Raw genomic sequence first — 27,593 nt, forward strand, 5'->3', positions numbered from 1 at the left:
ATTTTGCAGTGTTTTGGCGGTGTTTGACTTGAATTATTCTCGTTCCCAGTGCTCCAGGTTTTCTGTTTTTACAACTGCTGACCGCAAGAAACTAGAAACGAAGGCTCTAGACCTGCAGCAGGTGATTTTAAAGGGATAGTATCACGCTATTTTTAGCAACACATTGAAAATCGGAAAGACGCTATTCGGTTGATAGCAGCCAAGATATAATGACAAAACTCCATTAAAATAATATCAGAATGCAAAGAAGAAACTATCCCCGAATATTTTCCCCGGCAGATGACCAAGATAGAGAGGGGTTCAAATTTGAAAACGTCTGGCAGACGTTTTCAAATTTCGCTGTCGTAACGCACTAAAAATCGCTGATTGTACTAGTCTATATTTTGGTTCAACCTTTCGTCTTGGAATCACTATTAATATTTCTTTAAATTAGTGATTGAAAAATTAAGTAACTCAGTGTTCAAAGTTTAAAGTTGATGAATTTTGGCCAAAAATCATGATATCTCCCATCGATCTCCCATGATACTGCCCCTTTAATTTGACATGGTCAGTCAGCAATGGCTGACGTGGTGTCATTTTGAGCGAGGGCCTTGAATTGAAATCTCTAAACGCCTGAAATCCTGTGTATAAGTTCTACTTTTTAATCAACCTTAAGAAAATTTTTCAAAACACTCACCGGATCAAATCTTTCTTTCCTTACAAGGACCGCTTGAACCGTTCTAAGTAATCTAGAATCATTTACACAGCCGGTTGCTGGGACTGAAATGATTTTTACATCGGTAAAAAAAAAGCGACGACTTCACGACAGGAAAACTAAACGCTTCAAGGCCCTCGTTAAAAATGACAGCACGTCAGCCAAGAACCAAGAACCCGGGGGGGGGGGGGGGGCACTTGACCCATGTTTGGGCAGAGGGGTGCCGCTGGGGGTTTGAAACCCTGACCCTGTTTAGGACGAAAATAACCCGGTTAAATACGTACCCTGTGTAGGACAATGTCCTCAATTTTAAGACCCTATTTAGGACAGAGGACAACATCTAGCTCTTGTGTTACACAACTGTTTATTGGTAATAGTAATAACGTTAAAGGCCCACTGTCACTTACCGGACGTGATGTTCCACGCATTGAAACGCGAATACCAATCACAACAGATAAAATAATACACTTCCTAGAAGTGATGGCGAAAAATCCCAAAATTTCGCATTAACAGCGGTGAACCTTAAGTGGAAACTCAATTTACGTGAAGCATTGTTCACTAAAATAAATGCAGACTAACGTCTCTGATTTCGGATTGCCAAATACTCGACGACAGTCTTGCAACCATACCCTGTCTAGGACAGGTCCGGGACAGACTCGCTTGAAATTATATACCCTGTTCAGGGCAGAGGGGCCAAAAACCATACCCTATCCAGCGGAACGTCCCCGTATAGTCCATATAGGGGAGTACCCCCCCCCCCGGGGATGAATCGTAAATCCAGCTATCAGGATGTCAACGTCAGCACTGTGAGAAGCTGATGCTTTATTAAGTAGCTGTAGCTTTTTATAGATTCGTTTCATAAGTACTTAAATTATGATCATCTGGGCGAGTGTAGTCCTGAGAAGGACTCTTTGGAGTGACGTTGACTGACGTTTCGACAGCCTGAGCGGAAGTCATCTTCAGAGTCAAGTGGGTGACTCTGAAGATGACTTCCGCTCAGGTTGTCGAAACGTCAGTCAACGTCACCACAAACAGTCCTTCTCAGGACTACAGTCATTCGGATGATTATAATTTACGTACTTATGACATGCATGACTCCTGGGTTCAAACCATTTACAGTTATAGATTCATTGTTTAGATTGTTTTTCTTAATCTCGGTTCCAAGGGCCCGTTTCTCGAAAGTCCCGGTAACTTTTCGGGCCCGGTAAGTATATTTTTAAATGTTTCTTCGCCGATTACACTGTGATTACAGACATGGTACTTGGCCAATGTGTTTATAGAATTATAAGATTTTGAAACTTAGTATTCAAAGCTAACAAAAATTGAACTCTGTTAAGTAATATTTTTCACCAAAGACACTTATCGGGGCCGGTAAGTAACCGGGACTTTCGAGAAACGGGCCCCAGACCCCTTATCACTGTTATATACAAGTTGTAAAGAACAAAAAATTACGGTCACTTTTGAAAATGTATGTTGACTATACGAAAAGTCAAGTTATATAAAATGCGCAAGTTTATTATGTTTATCACCGCTGTTTGTATTTTATTTCCGATCAAGCTACGATGGCCCAAGAGCAAAAGTCCTTGATATTTTATGTAAAATCACTTATATTGTCCTCAACTATACAGTTAATGGTCCACTTTACCTACTGTAAGACGGGAGAACGGTCGACACAAGGAGCAATAGATTTGAGTAAAAGATTCACGAGTTTATTAATCACGCGGTAGAAAGGAATAAAAACGGGAACGAGCAACACAAGGGTTATTGATAAATTATAAACATCTGAATCATCTGAATTACGACTTGGGGACTTCAGTCCTGCTTGGTGACTTGCTCTTGTGAAACCGACTAATGAACTCAACTAACTGAGCCAAAAGAAGGCTAACTTATAGTAGTCTAAAGTACAAAATCTTAACCATAAAAGGCAAGGGTGATCTGTAACCTACTAAAACAGGATACGTGGGAGTACCTATTACACAACAAACTAAAGTGTGTGATGGAACCAGAAAATTCAGGAAAATAACTAAATAATGATTAATTCAGAATAATTAAACAATGCAAAAATAATTTAGACCTGAAATTAAAATAGACTTAATGTGACCCGGTCACACTACTTTACGTAGTAGAGCCTATACCTAACTTGCTTGGTATTCTTTACTTGGTTAGTGTACTTTACTTGCTTGGCGTACTTTTACTTACTTGGTACACTTCGCTTGCTTGGAGCACTTGAATTACTTTCTTGGTACACTTTACTTACTTGGTGTACTGTTTCTTGCTTGGTATACTTTTCTCTCTTGGTGTACTTTGCTTGCTTCGCTTCCTTTACTTGCTAGCTTTGGTGTACTTTACTTGATCCCAACCCCGAAATAATCCCCAACTAATTTTCGGAACGGAATACAAACAGGGGATTACGGATTGACAAAACACAGGTAAAGGTGACGTTGACAGAAAAGATCCATAAATAAAGTTAAAAATTGGAAGAACTGCTTTGATTTCTTCCAAGATTTGGGATGAGGTGTTAAAAAATAGTAATCATGTGGCTGAACAACCTAACGCACTAATTATAGCGTAAAGTCGTTGACATGGCTTACCGTTTGGAAAATAGGAAGATAGTAAAGTATGGCTTCTTAGGTAACTGCTGTTATTAACTTTGAGCCAGTGATTTTTTGGAAATTATACATCCAAATAATTGACGAATTTGTTATCCAAAATCATGTCTATCGGTCTTAAAACCCGCCAGACCTGTTCACGATCCCGCAGTGAAGCACGCCATTCCGTTCCGAAAATTATTTAGGGCGGATTATTTTGGGGTCAGCGCGAAAAACAAAAGGAGTTTCCCGGAAAATGATACTCTATTCTAGACAAAATACTGTCTGATTTCTAAACGTTATCCCAGACTGAACTGCTTGAAAACCATACCCTTCCCAGTGGCACACACCTGACCTTGAAATGATAGCTCATTAATTTTATTTGTTTGCTTTCTGTTCTTTCTTTTTCCTTTTTTCTTTTTAAGTTTGTATGTATAACTTGTTTTGTGTGTCGGTCACAAAAACTTCTGAGGCGGTTACGGGATAATCGCTCTGCCTATTCGTGTAGCCAAAAATGCGATGCAAAGGAACGTGCCAAATTATTTGTGTCAAGTAGAATACTTACATCGAACTTTTTTAGCCCAAGGGAAGTTATGTGTTGATGCACAGATGTTACAAGGCAAATGCATTCAAATCATACAATTAGCTTATGTCATGAGTGCGTGCCTTTCTCACGGACTTGTTGCCGAATGCGAAATCACAATGTATATGACAAAAAGTATGAAACAATGGCAAACGGATCCGGACAAGTGAACTGTGCAACGTGCCAATTGCTGTTCTTTGGTTTAGCAAAATAGTTTGTTATTCAAAAACCGTTGAAATCAAAAACATTATTAATGGACAATCGTGACCTCCATACAAAGTCCCTGAACACGATGTCTTGTATACTCTATACCGACAGAAACGGTAAAGCTTCAAACAAAGTTCAAATTCTACCTTCCTTTTAAAACTACGACAGTTTTCATTGGAACACTGATCATCCTTCGTCCGCGATCATCCACAGTACACTCATCAGCCCAAAAGTTAAGAATTTTCTGAAGATTTTCCCGGCTGGCAGTCAGTCTAATGTTAGCCCAGTGTGTAAGGAAAGCTAACAAATGATTTCCCTTCACAGAAGAACAATCAAATATGGCTGTTATATCACAGGTTTTGGGATCACCAGGACACTCAACATATTTCCAACCGTTCCTTTTAACCACATCTATGACATCTTTGCTGTTGTAGTAAGCTCCAGGATTCAAAATCAAACCTTGAGAAGAAAACGCACTGTAGTACTTTCCAATTGCACTCTCTTCACCTGCAATCGCACATACAATTATTCCGTTTGCCCCAAGCTCTTTATCATAGCAATGCTCAAGTGCCGTTTCAAGACCAACGTAGTATAGACTGTGAAAAAAGTGGACCACATCAAACTTGACGTCATTTTTTCCCTTTTGCTCAACGTACTCTTGAAAAGTCATGGGGCACCATTCAAATTCAATGTCAGCTCTCTTCTTCAAACTTTCAGGCAAATCTTCTGCTTTGTCACGAAATGCTTTCAACACGTTTTCGTCTGGTTCGATGGCGCGCTGAAAGAATTGACACTTTTCAGAGCTCTCACGTGGAACCGTTTTGCTAAGCATTTCAATGAAGGACAAATCATGGTCACCTTCACCGCTACCAACACCAAGAACACAAAATGGCAAATTTCCTCTGAGAAGTACGCCCACATAATCACTGATCAGGGCACTTACATGCTTCTCGATGCATTCTGAAGTAGGATGTCGACTAGGTTCTATTGTTGACGCATAAAAATATTTCAATGCTTGTAAGTAGGCTTTAGGACAACTTATTAGCGAGCGAGCCACAAGTTGAGCCATCTTGTAAAATAATGCCAACATGATAATCAGGAGGGATTTTAATGATCCCTAATCCCGTCATCCGTTACCGGAAACCGAACAAAAGGTCCTTTGGGAGCACCTTTGACATCGACCTTGACAAAGGAACATTAAAGTGAGGCGGCCTTTGTGAACTTTAATGTTCTTCAAATAAACTTTGACGCGGCACCTAAAGGTCTTTGAACGTGGGCTTTACTGAACGAAAATGGAACCATTATTCTGTTAAGCTCCATTAATGTAAATAAAAATATAGTTTATACTCTGATCTGAACAACTTAAGTTCGTCAACAAACATCGGACCTACCAGAAAGTACTATGAGGTTAAAACATATTTAAGCAACGTAAAAAATAAAATTGAACCCTCCGTAAGTTTTATTCCAAAAAGAGTTCGTTGCTAGCTTAATCATGCGCCTGGGTTAGTAATTTTGAAACCTTTAGACTGTTTCGTGACTTCGTATTCAGTGTACTGCAGAGTATCTTAATTAGCTCAGTACGTAGGCATTAATGTTTTAAAACACAATGTATTGAAACAAAATAAAACTCACGATTGACAAATGACGGTACAACATTACTTTATTATTCTTTTGTTTTCTTATTTGACTTCTAGACAGCTAATCGGGCTGTGCAGAGGTAGCTTTTAACACTTCGACTATTCTTTTGTCACTCAAAGCTAATTTTACTTATAGTCAAAGCCAACAATAGCGAGGTACACAATCAAAATAAAACAAGAAGCAAAATTATTTTTGCATAAAACGAATATGAGCTCCTACAGTTTTTAAATCTTCGAGGAGGTACCGATGTTTAATTTCATGGAAAGGACCTATTGAATGATAAAAAGTTCACACGACAAAAAGCATGGTTGAAAAAATCGAACTACGTACAGTTGTTATGAAAAGAAGCCCTTTCTATAGACCTTGGATTTTGCCAGCTGGGAAATTTCTTTAAAATGGTCATTTCCTATTTTTCAGTGTCCTATGTGGCTGTTTGTCGATAAAGTCAGCCTGGGCAAGAGTATAGAGTTTATAGAGTGAAAACAAAACGAACTCCGAAATTAGGGGGCACGTGTTTTGTTGCGGGATTGGGGGCCGGGTGGAGGTCAGGAGTTCAGTTCCAACGGCTTCTCTGTAGCGTTGTTTACCTGAAACTTAACCTTTTTCGTCTACTTGAACCAGTACAACCTCATAAACTTACCAAAAGTTTATTTCATTAGCTTTTAGATGAAGGTCCTTTCACTGGAAATAAGACTCAAAACAACGCAGTAAATCTAAAGAATCAATGGTCAATGGGCATGCACGAAGAAGGTCCGAAAATTGGGCTGGAACGGGATTCGAACTCATGACCCATGTGTTACCGGTGTATAACTGAACTATCAAGCCAACTGGGAGCTGGAGTTGATAGAATCAAACATTCGTTACTAATTCAACAATAACACAGCACTACAGTTTCCCCACCTCAGAAACTATTTTTCTTTTACCCAAAGGTGGTCATTTTTGTGAGTTAACGTTCGTAATATACTCGCAGTTGCTTAAGTTTTGAGTGTACATGACTGTGTTGGTCCTTCATCTGTAAAATATATCACCTGAAGTTCACATCTATGATATAGATTGTATATACAAATCCAACTTTTACCATAAGGGTTAAGTTAAGTTACAATCAGAAGACGACTTCTTTATCATTTGAAATTCCTTACCAGTAAACTATATACGCGAATCACAATCTACCAAACACAAAAGCTGGTAGGACAGCGTTCAAGGAAAGGGTCTTCCTTTAGAGTCTGAAAACATTCAGTTGACTGAGTTCTATAAATCATCTGAGGGTATTGAGGATGGCTTAATGTAAGAACAAAACATGTCTACAAGTAAATCACATCCCTTTTATAATCATCACAGCTCTTGTTTTCCATGTTAGCATCTTCCTTCCACGACCGTCCTCAATGCATTGGTCTTTCCAAAAGCTGAGAATTTTCTGTTGATTTTCTTGGCTTGAAGTCAGTCTAATGTTCGCCCAATGTGTTAGGAAATCCAACAAATGATTTCCCTCCACAGAGGAACGATCAAAGATGGGTGTTATATCACAGGTTTTGATATCGCTAGGACATTTGACATATTTCCATCCGTTCTTTTTCGCAACATCTGTGATGTCTTTGCTGTCGTGGTAAGCTTCACGATTCAAAATCATACCACGGGAAGAAAACGCTTGGTAGTACTTCGACATCGCACTTTGCTCATCATTTATGAAACACAGAATGACTCCTTTTGCCCCAAGCTCTTTCTCGTAGGAGTGCTCAAGTGCTGTTTCAAGGCCAGCGTAGTAGAGGCTGTGAAAAAAGTGAACTACGTCAAATTTCACATCATGTTTGTTCTTTTGCTTAACGTACTCTTGGAAAGTCATGGGGCACCATTCAAATTCAATGTCAGCTCTGGTCTTCATACTGTCAGGTAAATCTCCTGCTTTGGCACGAAATACTTGCAGCACTTTTTTGTCTGGTTCGATGGTGCGCTGAAGGAATTGACTCTTGGTGTCGAGTCTTTCATGGCGGTCTTTAATCAGGATTTCAATAAAGGACAAGTCACTGCTGCCATCACCACTTCCAACAGCAAGAATACAAAATGGCGAATGGTCTTCGAGAAGATCGCGGACATAATCTTTGATCAAAGTGGCGGCGTGCTCTTTAACGCACTTTGAAGTGGGGGTCGTGAAATTATTTTCCTGTTCTAGTGCTAGTGAGGCGTAGAAACTTTTCAGGGATTTTAAATAGTCTTCAGGACAAGTAATAAGAGAGTGACCTTCCCCTTCAGCCATGCTGTAGAGAGTTTGATTTATCGTGACTGAGGCCTTCTTTTTATAAGCGAGGTTTTTAATCAGTTAATGCATTGACTCAAATGAGAAACAAAAAGAACAATAGAGCAATATGTGCCTTTATCCAAGCTTTATTTTCTTACTGTGTATTTCGCTTGTATTTATAAAACAATGCCTACTGCACTAAGATCTGCTTGTACAAATCAGAAAGCTCGAAATAGTTTAAGGTCTGTGTACCCTCCGTCCATTCGATTTTCATAAAAGCAAGACGCTTTTTAGCGCGTTACGCGGGATGGTTGGGTCGATGAAAACATAACTTTGAATTGAATGGTTCATCACCTGCTGGAGTTCGAGATTAGAGGTTAGCTCTTAATGATACCGCGAAATAACAGCAATCTGACAGATACCGGAAATTCTTGTGATTGTTACGAGCATGGATTACAAACCTTTGCGTCAGCACTAATTGCTTTCACCAAACAAACAGAAAGACAAACAGACACAAAGCTTTCCTAGGGTGCCTGGTGCGACTGTAAAGCTTATGTTCGGGAGATGTTTACTCGATCGTAACCAAAGGCCGAATGAGTGATTGCACATTTTTACCCAGCACCCTTTGTGGGTGGTGACGCCACACCGCCTGAAGCTTTCCTAAATGAAAACCTTTAGTAGAAATTGACAATAAAACCTTTACTTTTTTGTTAGGTCGATTACTAGTAGCGCTTAGGCATCCGTTCGACAAAGTCTGCAGCGTCACGTACCAGTAATGATCTTGCTATGACCTCTGGTCTAGTTTCCTTTGCATTGAATTATTCGATCTCTTTGTCATAGCGTAATTTCTTCGCCGTGAACTCGCCAATTTCCACCGTCTAAACTGTTGAGTACTACTTAGAAGTTATTCTTTCGATTTACCGCTTTAAAAAGGTTTGTTTCTTTCTGAAAACGGCAGATTAGAGTGTTAAATTCATGCATGTGGACGCCATTTTGAAAAACCTTGAGGCCCCAGGTCGTGGCTGACGTGACACAGGTAGGGGTGAGTGGGTCCCCTCCCTCGTGATATACGCGCCGATAATGGATTTTGATTGGGCCGTTTTTGTTAAAGACAGTCAGAACAATAGATCCCTTCTAGGAGAGAGCAGAGTTTAATGCAGGTTTAATGAATAAATTAATGTGCAATTAATGTGCAGATTTGTAGCTACCATGAAGATATTTAGACACGGTCTGCCCATAGGGCATCCCGGGTAATAAATTTTTGAAAATTAAAAAATACAAATCTTGATTTTCTTGTTTTCACAGTCGGGTTTCAGGTAACGGGTAGCGGGTAACGGGATTACGGTTTATTAAAATTTTTTCCGGTTGCCATGTTCGCAAGATTCAATTTCCAATTTATATGCCTTCAAAAGGCTCTTATAATTTCTTTTTTCTTTTTTTTTCCGTGGCGTACACGTAAACTAGCCTTTTTAGCTAAGCGTACTGACCACATTAAACATATTGATTGATTGATTGATTGATTGATTGATGGCTCAACTTGTGTCTTGCTCACAAATAAGTTGTCCACCTTAAGCCTTTTACAAGTCGTGAAATGTTTTTATGCGTCAATTATCGAATCTGGTCGACATCCTACTTAAGAATGCATCGAAAACTGGCATGTCAATGGTCTGATCAGTAATTATTTGAGCGAGCTTCTCGCAGAACATTTACCATTTAGTGTTTTTGGTATTGGGAACGATGATGGTGTCCATTATTTATCCTTCATTGAAATGTTGAGCAAAACAGTTGCGCGTTAGAGAGCTGGCAAGTGTCAATTCTTTCAGCGCGCCATCGAACCAGATGAAAACGTGTTGAAGAAATCATTTCGCAATAAAGCAAAAGATTTGCCTGATAGTTTGACGAAGAGAACTGACATTGAATTTCAATGGCGCCCATGACTTTTCAAGAGCGGCAGGTTTCTTTTACAGGTTACAGTTCACAGGTCACAACTTCAGGTCACTTTGAGAATTGTATATAAACAAGCTAAACAGGGTCTCCAAGCCTTAACCTCACACTAACAGCTAATTCAGGCCTAGGGCACGCTAACCCTCTTGGTTATATACCAGTACAATTAAGTGACCTTTACTTGTGACCTGTGGAATGTGACCTGTAAAAAGGACCTATCCTACCAAAAAATGTGGCGACAGGTAAAATTACCCATAATTCTTAGCGTACGAAAACCCTAACTCAGAACGCTCATAAAAAATGCATAAAAGTTCTAAAAACGTGAAACCTAGCATATAAAATGTTCTTGGTATAGGGGCGAACTTCGCAAAAAAAGTCTGGCTTTCTACGTGCCTATTGGCTCTCCTCGGTTCGCAAGGCATTGTGATAACATGTCCCGCCATCTTTTTCCATACAGTGGATTGGAAAGTACTACAGTACATTTTCTTCCCTAGGTTTGATTTTGAATCCTCGAGCCTACTACAACAGTAACGATACCACAGATGTGGCTAAAAGAAAAGGCTGGAAATATGTCGAGTGTCCTTGTGATCCCAAAACCTGTGAAATAACCGCCATCTTTGATCGCTCCCAAACTCACTGGGAAAATATTAGACTGCAAACCAGGACAAGATTATGTTCCTATAAAGACTGTCATAGTTTTTAAAAGGAATGTAAATTAGAACATTATTCGAAGCTTTGCCCATTCTGTCTGTTTATTATACAAGACAAGGAAAGACTTTGTTCTGAGTGAGTGAGGCTGCTTTGCCGATTGTTTATATGCATCAGCCAATTTTAGCAATGCCCATGCCCCCCGGGCAACCGTGGGGCATTTGCTCAAGTTGAAGTCCCGAGGGTGGGGCATTCGGGTACCCCAGGGCAATCCCACGGCATCTGACACACGTGGTTTCCAAATCGTGCGTACACGTGATGGAGGCGTTTATAGGCCAAGACCTGAACAACGTTGCAGATTGGCTAGTCCAACAAGGAGAAACTCGTGGATGTTTTTAAAGGTAAATGTTTTCTCTAGGTTACATATTTCTTCATTTCTTGCGTTGTAAAGCGTCTGAAAACAAAAACTTGAACTACGTCATATCACCTGTCGAGATGGAAAACAATCAACGCGATGAATACAACTATTAAAATATGCATTCCGCGTTCAATAATGAACATGAAACTCAACCTGGGGTGCACTTAAGAATTTAGGTTTGCGAATTTAAATGATGTTATCTTCAAGATGGAGCTTGTGATCTTAAATCTAATGAATCCTTTTCCTAAAATATCATTATCGTCTCCACAGAAAACTTTACCTGTGAATACTGGCGCCTTTCATCGTTCCCATGCAGTTGGGGGACTCGTCCGCCGCAATCTCAGTGTGTTTGCTTACTAGCTTTTCTTTTTGGTTTTTGATTCAACGAATTGTCAAATATTCAGGGAAAATTACTTAACAAGTTATCTACTACCAAACCGTTCAAAGGAAAATAAAAATAAATAAAAGGGTTCGGCCTTGAAGTCTTGTCTGCGTTAATAGGCGATGATCCCGGGGGCAGGGCATCTGCCCTCTTCCGGTTCGTCCCCATGCACCCCGAGATACTTGCTTCAAGTTCAGCTCTGACCGCTAGCTTGAGTTGTTTCTCGGTAATCCCGAGTTCAATCCCTCGGCCGCGTTTGTAAATAGCCAGATGATCTGCCTTGATCCTCACTGCTCCAGAGGCAGCTAGTCGGGCGGAAAGGATTTTCGTGGGCGAAAGTATACTACAAGAACCCCACTAGCTGCTCCTGGGTCTCCGAGGATGTTCTGCCTTCTGCTAGTTGGGATTTTTTAACCATGTTATGTTCAATTTAAATTATCTCTTTGTGAAGGTTAATGCTCGGCCCCACTAGCACTTGTACTATACACACTGCCGAGGGTTAGTTATGGTTTTGGACTTCAAGTATCAGTTGTAAAGGCATGCAGCGAAAACTAGCAAAGAAGTTTTGAAATATAAAGAGACTTTTCTTACATAATTTCTTTGACATGTAGCGCACTTATCTTTCCTGCTTCTTCCAGTGCTATAAACGAAAGTGAAATTCTCTTCTAGATTTTCCAGATTTTACGTGGACGAGACGCAGGCTTGGTTTCTGGTTTTCACTAGCGACGCAAGAAAATCAGGCTTAAGATTTGATACAATTTTTCGAAACGAAATGTCCTTTCACTTCACTCCGGGTTTGATTCCGTGAAATTCATTAGCAGCTATGAGAAACCATTCTTTCCAACAAAAGGTCCTTTGGAAGCACCTTTGGCAAAAAGCATTGTCGGTGGCCTTGCCAGAGGACGAAGACAAAATTAAAGTGGTGTAGGCGGCATTTGTGAACTTTTATGTTCTTCAAATAGCTTTTGACAGCACATTGAGGTTTGTAAAGATGGGATTAAGAAAAAAATGGAAACATTGGTCAATCAAGCTCCATTCATTTAGCTAAAAATATCAAAAATATAGTTTACACCGTGAACGACTTAAGTTCGTCTATAAACATCGGACCTGCCAGAAAGCACTACTAGGTTAAGACAGATTTAACTTAAATAAAGTTTCCTTAATTCCTCAAAGAAAAGTTTTATTATGAAATGTGGCCTTTAGTTCTAAGTATAACCACCTATAGTAGTATCCTTTGACAAATCCAAAGGAAATTTTTCTTGGAGTCAATTCCACGATAGAATTACAACAGCAAGTTACACAATAAAAATAAAGCATAAAGCAAAGGATTGTTCTGTAATGCGAATTTAAGTTTCTTTCAAAAAGTGCATTTAAAGTTACAGCGGCTCAGCACAAATACAGTTTAATCCCCGAAGAAGTTCCGTTCTTCGTTGAAAAGCGATCTTAATTATCATAAAATTTGGTGCACTTTCCTTGAGTTTCTCCAAGAATTGTTAATAGTTTGAGAAGCTATATCGAACACTCGAAAGAGTGTTTCCCCCGAATTCCAAACACCTCGAAGTCGGTTGAACAAACTTGGCTGCGTCTTGTTTTTTCTTTCCTATGAACCCTATGCAAAAATGGCGGACATTTTAATATCCTTTTGTCTGTATTGAAATAAGCCTCACTAGCCTCGTCCAAGGTGAAATATTCTTTTGATTTTTGAATTCAAGAACGAGTTTAGTAGGGATAATTTGAATACAAACAAAGAATAATTATTAAAATATGAGCCATTTTTACATTGATTCCAATTTGCCGGCCTCCTAATAGATCCCTTTATTTTCGCTGTTGCAAAGTTGATTCTGTCGTCTTCTTTCCTTGGGAAGAAAACACGAGTATCAAAGAGACGAGTGTAGTTTATCTAATCCCCTCCCCTCCCCTCCCTTTCAGTTGTTTTGTACTCTCCCTTAGTCTCGTGCAGTGTGCTTTTCAAGGTCGCAAATCCACGATCAAAAAGGCTATTTCCCAGGCAAAACGAACGACTGGTCGACTTCTAAGAAACGTGCATGTGGATGCGTGTAAAAGTAATTGGACAAGACTGAAATAGGTCGTAATTGTGATTGCATGGCTATCATTACCTAAAATCATGAAAATCAAAATCTCTTTCATGTAGACTAAAACGCAGCACTCGGACCAACATCATTCCCTGGGTCTCTCCTCTTCACCTCCAAGCAAGTTTCTCACTGACTGGAACGAGAAGAGGAGAGGCCCTGGGAACGAGGTTGCACTCGGAATTTACTTTAAAAGCAGACACACACTTAGTTAATGTTCCATCTGAAAATATTAAGACAAACTTCCTTGAAAGATGCAAACCAGTTTTGCTACAACAATTGCCATCCATCAGAAGGCCCTTGAAAAGCTAAAAGCTCCTATCCATAAAGGCCCTTGAAGTCGAACTTGTGTTCCTTTGGCACACACTGTGGGTCTTCCGGGGTACCGTACCGCTCCACCTTCTGACCGTAAAACCAAGGGTCTGTGGGCGTGATCAAGATGGCGTTAGTAGAAGCCATAGAAGGATCCTCGTCAAAGTAGTTGAAGGGCCTGATGAAGAAGTTGGCGGAGTTAGCAGCAGTAGCTGTGTTAGGTAGGTCCTCTGAGTGAGGGACATGCATTGCACCGATCGTTACCCAGGCAACCAGGTCCTCGTTTACGATTGAGTCGTCATCACGAAGATACTGACGAAAGTCAAGCTGTGTAAAGTGAAAATAACAATGATAATAAAAATAACAATGAGAAAAGGTCTCTGAGAGGACATGTGGTTCCTGGTACTTAGTACTGAATAGAAAGATTAAAGAATAGAAAAATAGAAAATCACCGAGTGAAGTTATTATTGAGGTTGAAAAACAATGCAGCGTAAATTGATCGTGTTGTCACATGGGCGGATTTGGTATGCACTGGAGGATTACATACATTTTTTTTGGTTTACATAAGATCGCGTAGTAGAAAACCTTACAGAAAATATCATGAAGGATCATAATCATATTAAGGTTCTTGAGAAGATAAAGATGACTTGGAATGAAACATAAGATTCGGCAAATAATTTCGCAAACTAGAGAAAAATTATCCCTTTTCCACGGACCTGTTAAACCTGTGAAGAGGGTTTACGATCATGATAGGGGTGAATAATTTAATAATTTCCTTTATCTTTACGCTGGATGTAAATCGGTTGTCTCCAAGGGCAGTGGTTTATGTAAGTAGGAAGTACCCCGATGCTCCGACAACCGGCTTTCCATCCTCAATAGCGATCCCATAATCTCTTCACAAACAAGCCTCTATATAGAATACTGTACCAAATTTCGATGTAACAACTGTATTGCCTACTAACCTGTGGATCAGTAGGCGAGTTTTGGTTATAGATGGAGCTGCTCTGTGTCTCGTTCTCTTTGTATTTAGTGACGGCCATTTGGTAGAGAGACCAGCTCATCATTGGCGTGATGATCCAATCTTCAGGATACAATTGTTTTAGAATACCTCCCAGCTGTATGCGATACCCTTTATTCACACCCATCCTGTTCTTTTTTTTATCATTGTAGAAGTTCAGATACTTTGGTGTATCGAAGTTAAACTTATAGGCGGCCTCCTTCTCCGTTGATTTCACGCTGCGTTTCAACACCTTTTGGACACGGCGTTTGTTCGGGAACCATCGCTCGGTAATGTTCTCGATTCCAATTTCAATCGTCTCATACGAATTTTTTCTTCCACCGATATCCAAGTCAACCTTGTAGTTGATCAGGTGATCATGTGTGCCACTGGTAAAATGCTCATGTAGTAGGTATGCATACGGACTAATGTTAGAGTCAAAGAACGTACCAAAGATGTACCCAGAAGCTGAGATCTTCACTTCTATAACGCCATTCTGAGAAAAGATGAAGTCAAACACATAATCATAGTTGTACACTGTTGCCACTGAGCGCAGAACTAACACATGATCGGTCATCCCGCCATAGAACGTGTACCCACCCATGAAGTTGTTATCGTAATGTCTGCGTAGTGGCAGCCCAGTGTTCAACTCGAATACGCAAACAGCATTGCGAAATGTTTGCGGGTGAGCAGCTCCGATCATGTGCACCAGGTCTAAAAAGGTAGCAGTGTTAGGACAATCCACTCCACGGACCATCTCGTAGCTACTCATACCCATTTTCCAGTTGCTGTCAAGGAAGTTGTTCCAGGAAGGATTTGGATAGTAACCCGCGTAAGTGGCAGCGGCCTCTTGAAGGCTGAGCTCGTAGATGATTCGTTCTCCGTTGAACTTTATGTCATAGATTTGCATTCCACTGTTAGAGTCCATTCGGAAATCAAAGGACCAAGACATGTAGCTAACATGGCGTCCCTTTACAGTATACCGTTTTCCATCAGGTTCGTATAGTTCAGGTCCTCGCATTGGTTTCGCTGGTTGTGGATCACCTCTGCGCTCATAGCTTGAGAATAGAGGGTGTTTCGTTGGCGCGTCTATCTTGATCTTATCAATGGTGCCATTGTTGTATTTCTCCATTAGCTCATCAACTGAAGCAAATGTTTGATTATTATAGATGACGTTAAGTATTTTCCATTTTGAGGCATCTGTTCCCGCATGATTAACTAGCAAAGACAAATCTACTGGATGTTGGTATTTACCGGTCAATTGTCGAAGAAAGAAAACCCAAGTGTAACGATCTTCACTCGTAAAGCCCATTGGTGAGGTGAACAGAAATTCAAAACACTTTGCATATACGGTGCAGTCAGGGTTATACGTGTAGCCATCATAACTTTCTCGCATCAACTTGGTGAGCTTTTGAGAAGCACCCTTCACAACTGCCTCATGCAATGCAGCTAACTCTATTACACTGTCAAAAGGACGGGCATTGAATGGGACAAAATCTTTCTCCCCACCAGGAATACTTCTGGTCGTGTGCTTGGTCGGATCAGCAACAGGACTGACTATATATTCCCTCACTACAGGAGGGTTATTAGCACCATGGAATACCACTGCAACAGCTTTACGTTCAGGCTTGTCTCCACTGCCGTCCAGGTAAGCTAGCGCCTCATCTTTGGACGGTGGTAACAACTGCACCGAATAGATGTAGTTGCTGTTGATAGTTGCCTTTTCGTATTTCGTGAGTTTTAGTTCATTTTGGTTCATCAGATAATCTCGAACAGCCTTGATTTCATCCACTGTGAGGTCGTCAAAAACACCAACGGACTTTGGTGGCTCATCTGGATTAGGCATACCACCTGCACAAGTCTGTACCTTGTCATCACCACTGGACACAGACTGGTTTTTGCTTGCGTTTGAATCTTTGCTGTTTGAAGATTTTGTGGCTACCACTATCAAAGCGATCAGGAGCGCTATGCTTATGATGATGAAGACAATTGCTAGCACCTTCCATATCAGAGGTGCATTACTTGGCGGGCTGGATTTCTCCTTTATCATGGGGTCGCTTGTATCCATCTCCTGTTTCATCCTGTACCCAAGGAAAAAATACAAGAGTAAGGAAGCAGTTTCAATCAAGAGCACAGTTCTTCACGTGTCACTGTTTGTTGTTATAATTTCGTACAAGAACTAAATTAACCCACTTTCGTCAGTCTTCGACAGATTTGACTGCGATATCGAGATATACAGTCATTTAATTTAGGAGTTTCATTAGTTTTTGTGGTAGGGTAAGGGTTTGTTCTTAATGGTGAATAGACGGGAACCACTCATTCATTTGTCTTGATTAGACTGGCTTTAAATCTCTCCAAAGCCAGGTTGGTTTTATTCAGAGTAAATGGATGGCAGTACCCGGGTCCTCGCTTCTAATAATAAAATAAAAATAAAATAAAAAATAAATAACCTTTGTTTACCCTCGGCAGGATACCCTACATTTACGGTTTATTAAATCACGCTTTGGAAAAACTCGAAGCACACAAAAAATCCTAATGGCCTCCTTACTTGACCAGAGTTGCTGAATGTCGCAGCCTATTTAAAGAGCCTGACATTGTCAAAGTACATTAAACACAAAATACAAAGACGTTTGAAGGTTATGAGTCGAACCTTCACTCCCAAGAACCGGTCATATCCTTGTACTGTGCACAGAGAGAAACTTTGAACGAATGCGCTTGTGGGTTATTCCTAGCTTTTGGGAGTTGAGTGTTACCCAGGGACTGGATTTCGCCTTAGTAAGCGAATGACTTGATTATAACACGGGCTGCAAAGTAGTATTGAACAGTGCGAGGAGAGGCATTTGGAGCACTTTAACGGCTTTTTGGTCCTAGGGGAGGCTGGGTGGGAGAGGAGAGGGGGTGGGGAATTTGAACAAGCCAATCTTCAATCGTTCAAATGTCGGAGGACGGACGTTGCAGTTTTGCATTAATTGATCAGCAACTAACTTGATTCCATTTTAATATGTTACTGTTATTGAAACAAAAAATAAAGCACCATGACGAGATTGTCCAATTTTGAGTATGAGACTACGTAAAACTTAAGCCTCAAAGTTCAGTTTGTAGCTGTTTTAAGAGTTTGTATGTATTATACTATAAATCCTTCCTTGCTCCAACTAGGGACTATTAAATTGCATGAAGGAAATGGAAAATTAGGATTGCCGAAAATTAACACAACAAACCCTACAACGGATAATTGACCCTCAGTGGCCTGAACATTACACAGACATTATATAACACTTTCGCCACTAATCTTTTATTGCGTGATTAAATTGATCATGCGTGACTTTAATGAACGATCCTTTAGTTTAGATATCAGGCCGGGTGATCGTTTGACAGCTTAGTAATAGCTTTTTGTTTTAAGACAAGTATTTTTGGGCTTAAACTTTTATTGCTACTATCGCAGGTATCGCGCAGATCATTTTGTTTATCCTTTGTTTCGTCGTCGTTTGGATCCTCTACGAGCTACAGAGATCTAATCTTCAGGTACAATATTTCGCGTTTGTAAAGGCCCCGTTTACATGGAGACAAGTTGTCCCGGGTAGAAGGATCACTCGCCTACCCGAGCTACCCTTGGCGAGCCAACTTTTCCTACATTTCCTTACAAAACTTGGCGAACTGTTTACATGAGAAACAAAAAGTTGGCTCGGCTGGAAGGGTGACCCGCCTAGCCGGGTCACCCTTTTACGATAGTCAGATGGTAGGGTCACCCTCCTAGCCGGGCCAACTTTTCTCCATATAAACACTTTGGTTCGCCTAGCCAGGTCAACTATCGCATGTTTTGTATTTTGATATCAAAGGTCATTTCTGTCATTTCTGGGTTACGAGTGCTGCGGCCTGTTCTGCAACCGTCGTTCTTATACCCGTTGAGGCATTTTATTTGGGTTCGGTACGTTTGGCTTGTTTCAGTGCGTCCGGTGACAGTACAGACCAGTACAGCCTCTTGAGTTCTGCTCAGTGGTGCTCAACAGAAAATATTTTGTTTGGAGAGACTTTTGCAATGGAGCTGTCTGTGTAACTTCAATTCATATCTCTCACAGCGGTCATCGCTGACATGACAGTTGCATGACCGGAAGTTACTTGGATTGGCTACTATTTACGGCGAAGCGTCATGCTCATCGAGGGGGCGGAATACTCGTCTCAATGCTTCTGTGTCAGGCTTTTCTTTCCTTTTCCCCTTCCTCTCTTCCCCTTCTCCCCCACCCCCCCCCCCCTCCCCCGAAAAGCCTGATACTCAGGCTAGAAGGTCATGGGTTCGATTCCCATTGGGGACCTCGGAAAATTCTTTTTCCGAGTTATTCGACTTGAGAACGCTTCTTCATTATTTTCACTTTATCCAAGTCGCCATTCCATTTATCATTTCACTTCTTATCTAGTTTACCTTATTATAGGAAATTAACAATGCACGTTGACAACGCGAAGAAAATTTACGTTACACTAAATTAACGCGAATTTTTCAAAAGTTAGCTTTACATGCATTAAATTAACGCGAATTTTTCGATAAGCATCTTGCTTTATTTACTGCGATTTTCATAATCCTGCAAACTCGCACTTTACATTTCTGAATGCCAAACTGCGTTTTGGCTTCCGTCAATAAAACCTTCCAAGACAAGAGCACGGATGTTTCTAAGTTTTTTTTAAGCCGAGCCTAAGGAATCGAGAGCTTATAAGGTTTTGTGATGAAATAAAGGTGGTTTAAAATAACAATGTTGTAAAATAGCGTGCATTAAATTTACATCGACATTAAAGTTAAATTAACGCGAATTTTGTAAAATCGCGTTAATAAAGTGCATTGTTAATTTCCTATAATAAGGCAATACTGTAAATATTTTCCACTTGATTATGTAAGTATGTATGTATGTACGTACTTATTTTTGACTTTAGTAACTGTTTAATGTTTTAGGCTTTAGGTAACCCTTCAGTGAGGGACGTAGCTCCTGTTTAGGGTTTTCCTTGCCAAACTATTAAATTAAAGAAATCTTTGTTAAGTGGCTTGATGCGTTCGTGACCTTTCGTACCACTCACTATTTTGGGGTCACACTGTAGATTGCTCGTACGTACACGGGTTAATGAAATGATAGTATTTGTATTGGGATAAAGACGAGGCTCTACAAACTGTGCATGACCCGCTACGGCGGAAAATGTGGAGTGTGTACAACATGAACAAAACATGCGAGGCATGCGAGGCATGAACAACCCCCAACATAAACTGCTAACCGTTAAGCTAACCGGGGAGCTATTTAAGCTAACCTGAGTGCTATTTAGGCTAACCGGAGTGCTTTTTAGGCTAACCGGAGTGTTTTTAGGCTAACCTGAGTGCCTCGCACGTCTGACTCGCATGCCTCGCATCGCAGATTGTGCATCCCCGAAAATGTGCAGCGTCATCGCATGCGAACTTACACTGTAGCTTGCTGAAAGCCGCGAATGAGCAGAGCACAAGAATAGAAGGTAAAATAGACCTACCCTGATCTTATCGTACTGTCTACGTCTATGAATGAATGGTTTGCAGACGGCAGGCCAAGAATTTCAAATGCGAAACACGGAATATGCTCCACCGATTTAGTATTGCGAAATTTGTCGTCACTCATGCAAATTCTAGCCTGCGAACGCAGACGTATTTCCGGCTGTCACTTCTCTCCACCGAGAAAAGCGACAGCCGGAAATACGTCTGCTGGGAATTGTTTTACCACAGGCGGCCCAAACTCAAACTGTGAGTTGTGGTGATCATCTTGCGTAATAACCGTCACGGCGCAAATTTAAGAGTTTGTATGGGAATATTTACGATCGGGTTTAGGAGGTAAAAATTCCGAAAATTTCTGAATGAAAATTACATACCTAGTTTATACGGTGTATTGTTTGTTGTTTCTCTGTCTCCTTTTGCTGATTGGAGGTCATTTTAGCGAGTTATCGTTTCCCTGGTTTCACACTCTTAGGAGTGACCTCCAATCAGCAAAAGGAGACAGAGAAACAACAAACAATACACCGTATAAACAAGGTATGTAATTTTCATTCAGAAATTTTCGGAATTTTTACCTCCTAAACCCGATCGTAAATATTCCCATACAAACTCTTAAAAATGCGCCGTGTCGGTTATTACGCAAGATGATCACCACAACTCACAGCTTGAGCTTGGGCCGCCTGTGATTGGAAGCGATTTGGGGGAGTTATCGTTTCTGTTGACATCCATCAACAGAAACGATAACTCCCCAAATCGCTTCCAATCGACTTTTAGGAGTGTGAAACCCGGGAAACGATAACTCGCTAAAATGACCTCCAATCAGCAAAAGGAGACAGAGAAACAACAAACAATACACCGTATAAACAAGGTATGTAATTTTCATTCAGAAATTTTCGGAATTTTTACCTCCTAAACCCGATCGTAAATATTCCCATACAAACTCTTAAAAAATGCGCCGTGTCGGTTATTACGCAAGATGATCACCACAACTCACAGCTTGAGCTTGGGCCGCCTGTGATTGGAAGCGATTTGGGGGAGTTATCGTTTCTGTTGACATCCATCAACAGAAACGATAACTCCCCCAAATCGCTTCCAATCGACTTTAAAAGCAGACAAGCAACAAAGAATACAACAAGGAGTCAAGGTAAGTCAATTTTATTGAGAAATCGTTCAAATTTCTACGGTTTTAAATAAAACCGTTGGTTTCCCATACAAACCTATATAAATTCAAATGTAACACAATACGCCCGGTACTGATCGTTACCAGTCACGTTTATTTCGTAACATGAGCTTGGGCCGCCTGTGGTTTTACATAACAATCAGGGGCCGTTGCGCAACGCTTCTTGTTGCGTGCGGAAAAGTTCCCCCCCTTTTTTACGAAAATTTGATCTGCTTTATTAAAAGAAATAACAGGCTGATAAAATCAAATAAACAAATAAATTGACAAGAATATTTCTACTTTCACCTATGCAAATTTCTCATTCATTCAGCCATTTGGGCATTTACGGCGAAAAAGAAAATCAAGCTCTCCCGGGAGCTCTCTGAACTGGAAGTCTACCATTGAGAGACTATTCTCGGTTTTCACTGTTGCGCCATTGAAAAAAAAAATCGAAACCATTCCATGAATGAAGTCAAGAAATTGACATGGTATAGAGGATAAATAAATTAGGCATCTGTCCAAGTGTCAGGTCTGTGCGGCATTCCGTACTCGAGTTATTTGACAAAATGTTCCACATAAATTTATAGAGCTTAGTATGGAGACGCCATGTTTGTGTCCCTCTGAGGGGCACAAACATGGCGGCCGGAAATACGAAGAAACATCTGGAGTTCACTTTTGCCAGAAAAGAGGTTTGTTTGCCCTTGTGAATTTTCGAATGTTTAGATTAATATTTCTCCTCAAACTTAAATTGTTTAGAATGCTGAAAATCATCCGAAGAATCATTTTTACGATACGGAAAAGCTCTGTCACGGCCGTCCTCCTTATGTCACGCACGATGGAAACTCGGAAATTGAAACTGTTCTATTTTCAAAAGGAAGCACGACATCGAGCTAAGAAATTGTGAACAGACATATTTTTAGGTAATCTTTCCTTGAATGAAGGTAAAAATTTGGTAGGCCTCCCAGTTTTGAATTCTAGAATTTGGTGACGTCACGTGAAAACCGAGAATTGAGCTACAGCAGTGGGTAACCTGCAATCAGACTTTCTATTTGTCTTGGAGTGCGAAAGTGTGGTAGCTCGAGAGTCGACGGTTGGGAGAAGGCCGCCGATTTTCAGTTGAGAAGTCAGTTTAAACCATTTATTTTAAATTGGTGTTATGCTACTACGATCAAATTGTCGAATACCTTTTATTTGCGGTTGATTGGTAGTTTATGTCCTAAAGTACATGATTTCCAAGTTATATCCTCATAAGATGAAGGAAAGTGCGATTTTTTTGCGCTCAAACTCCACGAATTTTCATCCGCCATTGAACCGCCATGTTCCTGCGGCCTGGTTACCAAAAGCAGATGGTGTCCAATGACAACAGAGGCCGGGTCACCCGGGATAAACAAGTGACGTCAAACTCTCAACTCGAAGCCCAGGCGAGTCCTGCTAAATTCTCATACGGTTGCTAACACGTTTTCGAAAAATGTTTCTTTCTTTCAATGGTGGGAAGTCGCTGTGTTGTTCAGTGGTATAGCAACTGCTCTAATTGCGCTGCATGCGAGTCCGGCCGACAGAACGAGAGATGTGTGGGTCCAGTTTGTTGTCTTGCACGTTTTGCTATTTTCTCGGTTTAGCTGGGTTTAGTTCGAGGGACACTTGGGCATTCCACCCAAGTCAGTGAACACAAATTCAACCTGGATCTTTGGAAAAGGGTAAGCGATCAGGAGATCGTGAACCTAAAAAAAATCTCTGAAGGAGAAGGAGCGGCAAAAGGTAAGCTTATGTCATGAGTGGGCGAAATGTGTGAATATTGTTTTTATCTTTGGTGATTCCTCGATACCTTGTTCAGCACCCATACAAATAGCAGTCACAAATTTTTATACACATTTTATATTGCGTTTCTAAAGTACTAAACTTTGATTGAACGAGTAAATAATGTAAGTGCAACTAGCTCCCGGAACTAGCTTTTCCCTCCGAAGCATTTCCAAAACATCTCAGTGCGACAAGAGTAAGCTTGTGTTTACTTTGCTTGTGCAAAAGCTTGTGGCAAAAACTGTGCAACAAACGCGAAGAAAACCACTTTAATTATCCATTTTCACCCAGCTTTGGATAAGGTGGTCTTTGGCGTTTACAAAAGGGTTCCTTCTTTCTTTTAAGTAGTTTTCTTAAAGAAATAGTTTGAATTTTTGGTTTAAGGAAGGTTTTAAGAGAACCTCACATTCAGTTGTTTCTTATCAATTAGATTCAATAGGCCATTTTACAGTTGTGTGCTTAGTGGCCTGGCCCCAGTTGTTCAAAGGGCGAATAATTTTATCCATTGGATAGTTCGCTATCCGGCAGATAAATGTGTGCAAGATTTTCCCGATAATCCTATAATTTGAGAATAGAGTAAAAACATATGTCAAATTTAAGAATGGCATTGTTTGGAGAACTTGCCAAAAGCATTGGTTGGAGTACATTTGCTCCGCTGGATAGCAACTTATCCAGTGGATAAAGTTATGCACTCTTTGAACAACCGGGGCCTGGTCTTGGATTGGAAGCAAGGCTGGGGGTGACCTTGTTTTGATACAAACCTCACTGCTTTTCATATGTAGATCATGCTGTTCTTATGCTAACTAGTTTGCATTTACATATGAAAAGCAGTGAGGTCTGTATCAAAACAAGGTCACCCCCAGCCTCTCTTCCAGTCCAAGGCCAGGTCACTAAGCACACAACTGTAAAATGGCCTATTGGTAATGTATTTTAAATAATTATTTTGATTTACTTTTCAGACGCTGAGTTGCAACAACTTCAAAACCCAGCTCTTACTATTAAGTACAGGCCAAAACAAGCCTTGCAGAGCACAACATGTGAAAAATATGGACAGCCAAGAAAAGGCCAGTGCTCCTCCTTAACTAGCAGTTGAAGAGCACTGACCTTCCACAAGGGCTTTTCTTGATCTTTTGTCCTCAACTACCAGTTTACAAATAGAAACAATAAAAAAACTCTTTTCTCTCCATTCATCATGCCTCCTCTTTGCACAGGGGCCCCACACAAACTATGTGACCGTTAGTATTTTGAATTTATAGAGGCAATGTATGGGAATATCGAAAATCCTCGTATTATCCTACTAGATTGCGATAGATATTCTCATTTAACATCAAAATAAACATAGTTTTACCTTAAATGTTGTGTTGTCGTTCCCGAGGTTGAAGACGGCGATTTTAGCCATTTGAAGGGTTCGGCGTTGAACGTTCACTCGAGCGTAATAGAAGAGTGACAAGGGAGGAAAACTTGTTTTGAAAGGGTTCCAGCGCCGGAGCGATTTTTCCCCCAAAAAACGCATCGCTCCGATTTCAAACTTCACAGCATAAAGGTCAAAAGATTTTCGATTCTTCTCGTACCTTCCAATCGAAAATCCATCCAAACAGCCCGGAGCTAGTCCTCGAAGAAAATCAAAATCCCACAGTATTCGAGCGACTGGAATGCGTAGCAAAATTCATACGTGCCATTGTCTAACGTCGTCCAATCAGAAAGGAGCAATCAGCGGGACGGTTTGTAGCTGGCACGTATGAATTTTGCTACGCATTCCATTTCCTTTACATTAATATTTTAATACTTAATACTTGTCTTGATTTTGTTAAATAATGACTTAAATTAACAAATTTTATTTTGTCTTTTATATATGACTCGCTCTTCCTGTCATACTATAAATTATGATCACAAGAGCATAAATTTATGTGACCCTCTGTTTTTCACTGCATATTTTTTCATGACCCTCCACCTCCCCCCCCCCCACTCCTGCCCCCTGCTCCCTGCTAATAGGGAGCTGAAGCACAGACATTCCTGAGCCAGGTATAGCAACCAGAACTCAAATGTTTTCTCTTTTGGTGTGGTTTTAAAGAAATACTAATTTGAATATAAACAAAAGAATATTAATATGGTAGCCATTTTGGAATAAGGGTTATGGTTCATTGTCTGTCGTACATTAATAATTTTATTTTTATGTTCATTTGAAATAGAGTGCCAGAATCTTGTTTCACCAATAAATTTGTTGTTGTACAAATGAAATTGAATCTACATTTGAGAAAAAAATCAAAGGTGGCTCACAACAGTCTCAACTTTACTACATTTTTGGTAGCATGCATTTGCCCAACTCTCACTGCACCAAAAGTGAAAGTATCAAGAACTGTTACCACAGCAACAGTGTATGAAACTCATCAAGACTTGCTTGGGGGTTTGCCCTTAGACATGTAGGACAAAGGATGTTTGTTGTTAGGTTGATTTGACCCTTCATTAGAATAAGCAAAAAAATTTCAATATTATTAATACCTGAATCACAAACTTTAACTCCCAAGAATATTGTTTTCAATGTATATTGGCAAAATTCCTACTTTCCCTCCCCTCATTTGCCTAGGTGGATGCTTGTTACCAGAAAGCATGTTAATAAATTTTCATTTATAAAGGTAGTCATTTCTTAGTGCAGTGGTGTTTAACCTGATGTAGGGCACCTTACAAAAATATATGTACACAGAAAAGACTGTTACTATTACATGTAAGATTCTTGTGTCTTGTCATGAGACCATGAGACTGAACTGAAAACTGTGAGTCTCGCAGCAATATTGTGAGACTTAAGAGTCTGAATCAACTGAAGCTACAAGTGAGGGGGGGGGGGGGTGTTTACATGGCACCGGCATAACTTCCATTCCAGTATGAGTTCACTCCAGTTTCCTCTTGTGGCTCTGTATTTATTTACATGATACCAGCAGACAGTGAGTCATTAACTGCATGAATTCACTCTCCCAGGAGTATAGAGCGAGTAGCACATACACAGTCTTTATTCAACATCCAAATTATCCAAGATGGTGTCACAATCACGTTGGCTGACATGAAGTGTCCCCTCATGTAAATGCGGATTGAAATCTCATCCCTTAGGGTAAACATGGTACGAAATCACTTTGCCACACTGGTATGAAACTTGAACCAGTGGAAGTTTTCACGTGGAAACACCTTCTTATTTGTCTCCACGCAAGGGTGAAAATGGCATCTGCAGAGGTACAGTTTGCATTTACATACATGAAGCTTGCAAGGAAGTTCACTTCTTGAGGTGAGAGGTTGCTTGCAGGCTAGTATTTGCATACGTTTTGTACTGGTACAATGTGATTGGGATCTTGTGTCTTATAAGGGGCCTCGATCGATGGTAACGGTCGGTATGTCGGTCGAGTCACGGTCGACTGACGGTCGATATCTCGGTCGATGTATCCGCCGAGTATCGGTCGATTGTCGGTCGAGTAGCGGGCGAGTATCGATCGAGCATCGGCCGCTATATAGGCGATGTATCGACCGATCATTGGATCACTTTCGGTCGAGAGATCGACCGACAGTCGGTCGCGATAGCATCGGCAGTGTGTCGGCAATATATCGGTGAACCGTCGGTCAAGTATCGGTAAAGTATCGGTCGATGCATCGGCCGATACTCGGTCGACACGAAAAAGGAACGAGGATTTTGCTTTGTTCTAAACCGGTTAAACCGGGACACTACAGTGTAATACGCTGGCATATTTTTGCGCGTTCTCTTGACCTGGTATGGTAAAATGATGCAATAGTGCAAGAATAAAATGAGATAACGACAGACTATCGACCGACTATCGGTCGTTATTATATTGGCCATCAACTGATATGACGACCGATATAGCGGTGCACTATTTACACGAATGTTGATCGAGATAAGGACGAAGTGTCGAAAAACATAGAATATTGACCGATATATCGGCGATACTATCGGCTGGTAAGCGGTGAAATATCGATGAAGTATCGGTGATGTGTCGGTGAAGTGTCGGTGTATTGCTATCTACATCGGCCGACAGCCACCTCGGTCGATACGACGACCGCCATAGCGGTACAACATCGACCGAGTCATCCCTAATTATCGACCGAGTAGCGACCGAGGCTCGACCGAGATATCGACCGTCAGTCGACCGTGAGTCGACGGACATATCGACCGTTATCATCGATCGAGGCCCCCTATAAGACACAAGATCCTGTGATTGTAGCTACTGATCTTACAATGATGAATAGATAGGTATCAATGAATTAGTTGAAGGTACATATAAATTTAACAAAATGCTCCAGTGAACCATAGTTAGTAGAGGAGACTCCTCTACTAACTCTCCTCTACTAACTATGAGTGAAAGGTCAATCACATTCTGCCTATTGAAAAATGTGCAAGGCTGTATTAAGTC

The 27,593-nt window shown here is 40.6% G+C and overlaps 4 protein-coding genes across 6 annotated transcripts in view; all 4 read right to left on the minus strand.

Annotated features, from left to right (window-relative positions):
* Positions 1-4,214: 4,214 nt before the first annotated feature.
* LOC146474607 (histamine N-methyltransferase-like) lies at positions 4,215-5,141 on the minus strand. The gene has a single exon (XM_085116832.1). The coding sequence runs from the start codon at positions 5,139-5,141 to the stop codon at positions 4,215-4,217; it is 927 nt and encodes a 308-aa protein (XP_084972958.1).
* A 1,881-nt stretch (positions 5,142-7,022) lies between these two features.
* LOC146474608 (histamine N-methyltransferase-like) lies at positions 7,023-7,961 on the minus strand. The gene has a single exon (XM_085116833.1). The coding sequence runs from the start codon at positions 7,959-7,961 to the stop codon at positions 7,023-7,025; it is 939 nt and encodes a 312-aa protein (XP_084972959.1).
* Positions 7,962-12,265: 4,304 nt separating this feature from the next.
* Positions 12,266-20,394, minus strand: LOC146474609 (diamine oxidase [copper-containing]-like). The gene is made up of 3 exons (XM_085116362.1): positions 20,234-20,394; positions 14,700-16,815; positions 12,266-14,064 (listed from the first exon to the last, which is right to left on the minus strand). The coding sequence occupies exons 1-3, from the start codon at positions 20,356-20,358 to the stop codon at positions 13,744-13,746; spliced, it is 2,562 nt and encodes an 853-aa protein (XP_084972488.1). The 5' UTR covers positions 20,359-20,394; the 3' UTR covers positions 12,266-13,743.
* Positions 20,395-26,171: 5,777 nt separating this feature from the next.
* Positions 26,172-27,593, minus strand: part of LOC146474610 (histamine N-methyltransferase-like) — a 7,467-nt gene continuing 6,045 nt past the window's right edge. For 2 of the 3 annotated variants that reach the window (XM_085116377.1, XM_085116375.1), the window contains 2 exons: positions 27,385-27,593; positions 26,172-26,500 (listed from right to left, as the gene is read on the minus strand). The exon at positions 27,385-27,593 is cut by the window's right edge. The gene's annotated coding sequence lies outside the window, so the exon portion shown is untranslated. The remainder of the gene's footprint in view (positions 26,501-27,384) is intronic. The other variant, XM_085116376.1, reaches the window with a different exon arrangement.

This window comes from Pavona decussata, unplaced genomic scaffold, assembly GCF_977016875.1.
Source record: "Pavona decussata unplaced genomic scaffold, jaPavDecu1.1 SCAFFOLD_87, whole genome shotgun sequence".
NCBI classification, from domain to species: Eukaryota; Metazoa; Cnidaria; class Anthozoa; order Scleractinia; family Agariciidae; genus Pavona; species Pavona decussata.

Bases quoted from the DNA above. Each gene is read 5' to 3' on its own strand.
- LOC146474607 (XM_085116832.1), bottom strand. From the start codon at position 5,141: ATGGCTCAACTTGTGGCTCGCTCGCTAATAAGTTGTCCTAAAGCCTAC.
- LOC146474608 (XM_085116833.1), bottom strand. From the start codon at position 7,961: ATGGCTGAAGGGGAAGGTCACTCTCTTATTACTTGTCCTGAAGACTAT.
- LOC146474609 (XM_085116362.1), bottom strand. From the start codon at position 20,358: ATGAGTGACGACAAATTTCGCAATACTAAATCGGTGGAGCATATTCCG. The intron at 16,816-20,233 runs GTAGGTCTATTT...CCTTGGGTACAG, and splicing joins GACAGTACGATAAGATCAGG to GATGAAACAGGAGATGGATA. The intron at 14,065-14,699 runs GTTAGTAGGCAA...CACTTTACACAG, and splicing joins ACTCGCCTACTGATCCACAG to CTTGACTTTCGTCAGTATCT.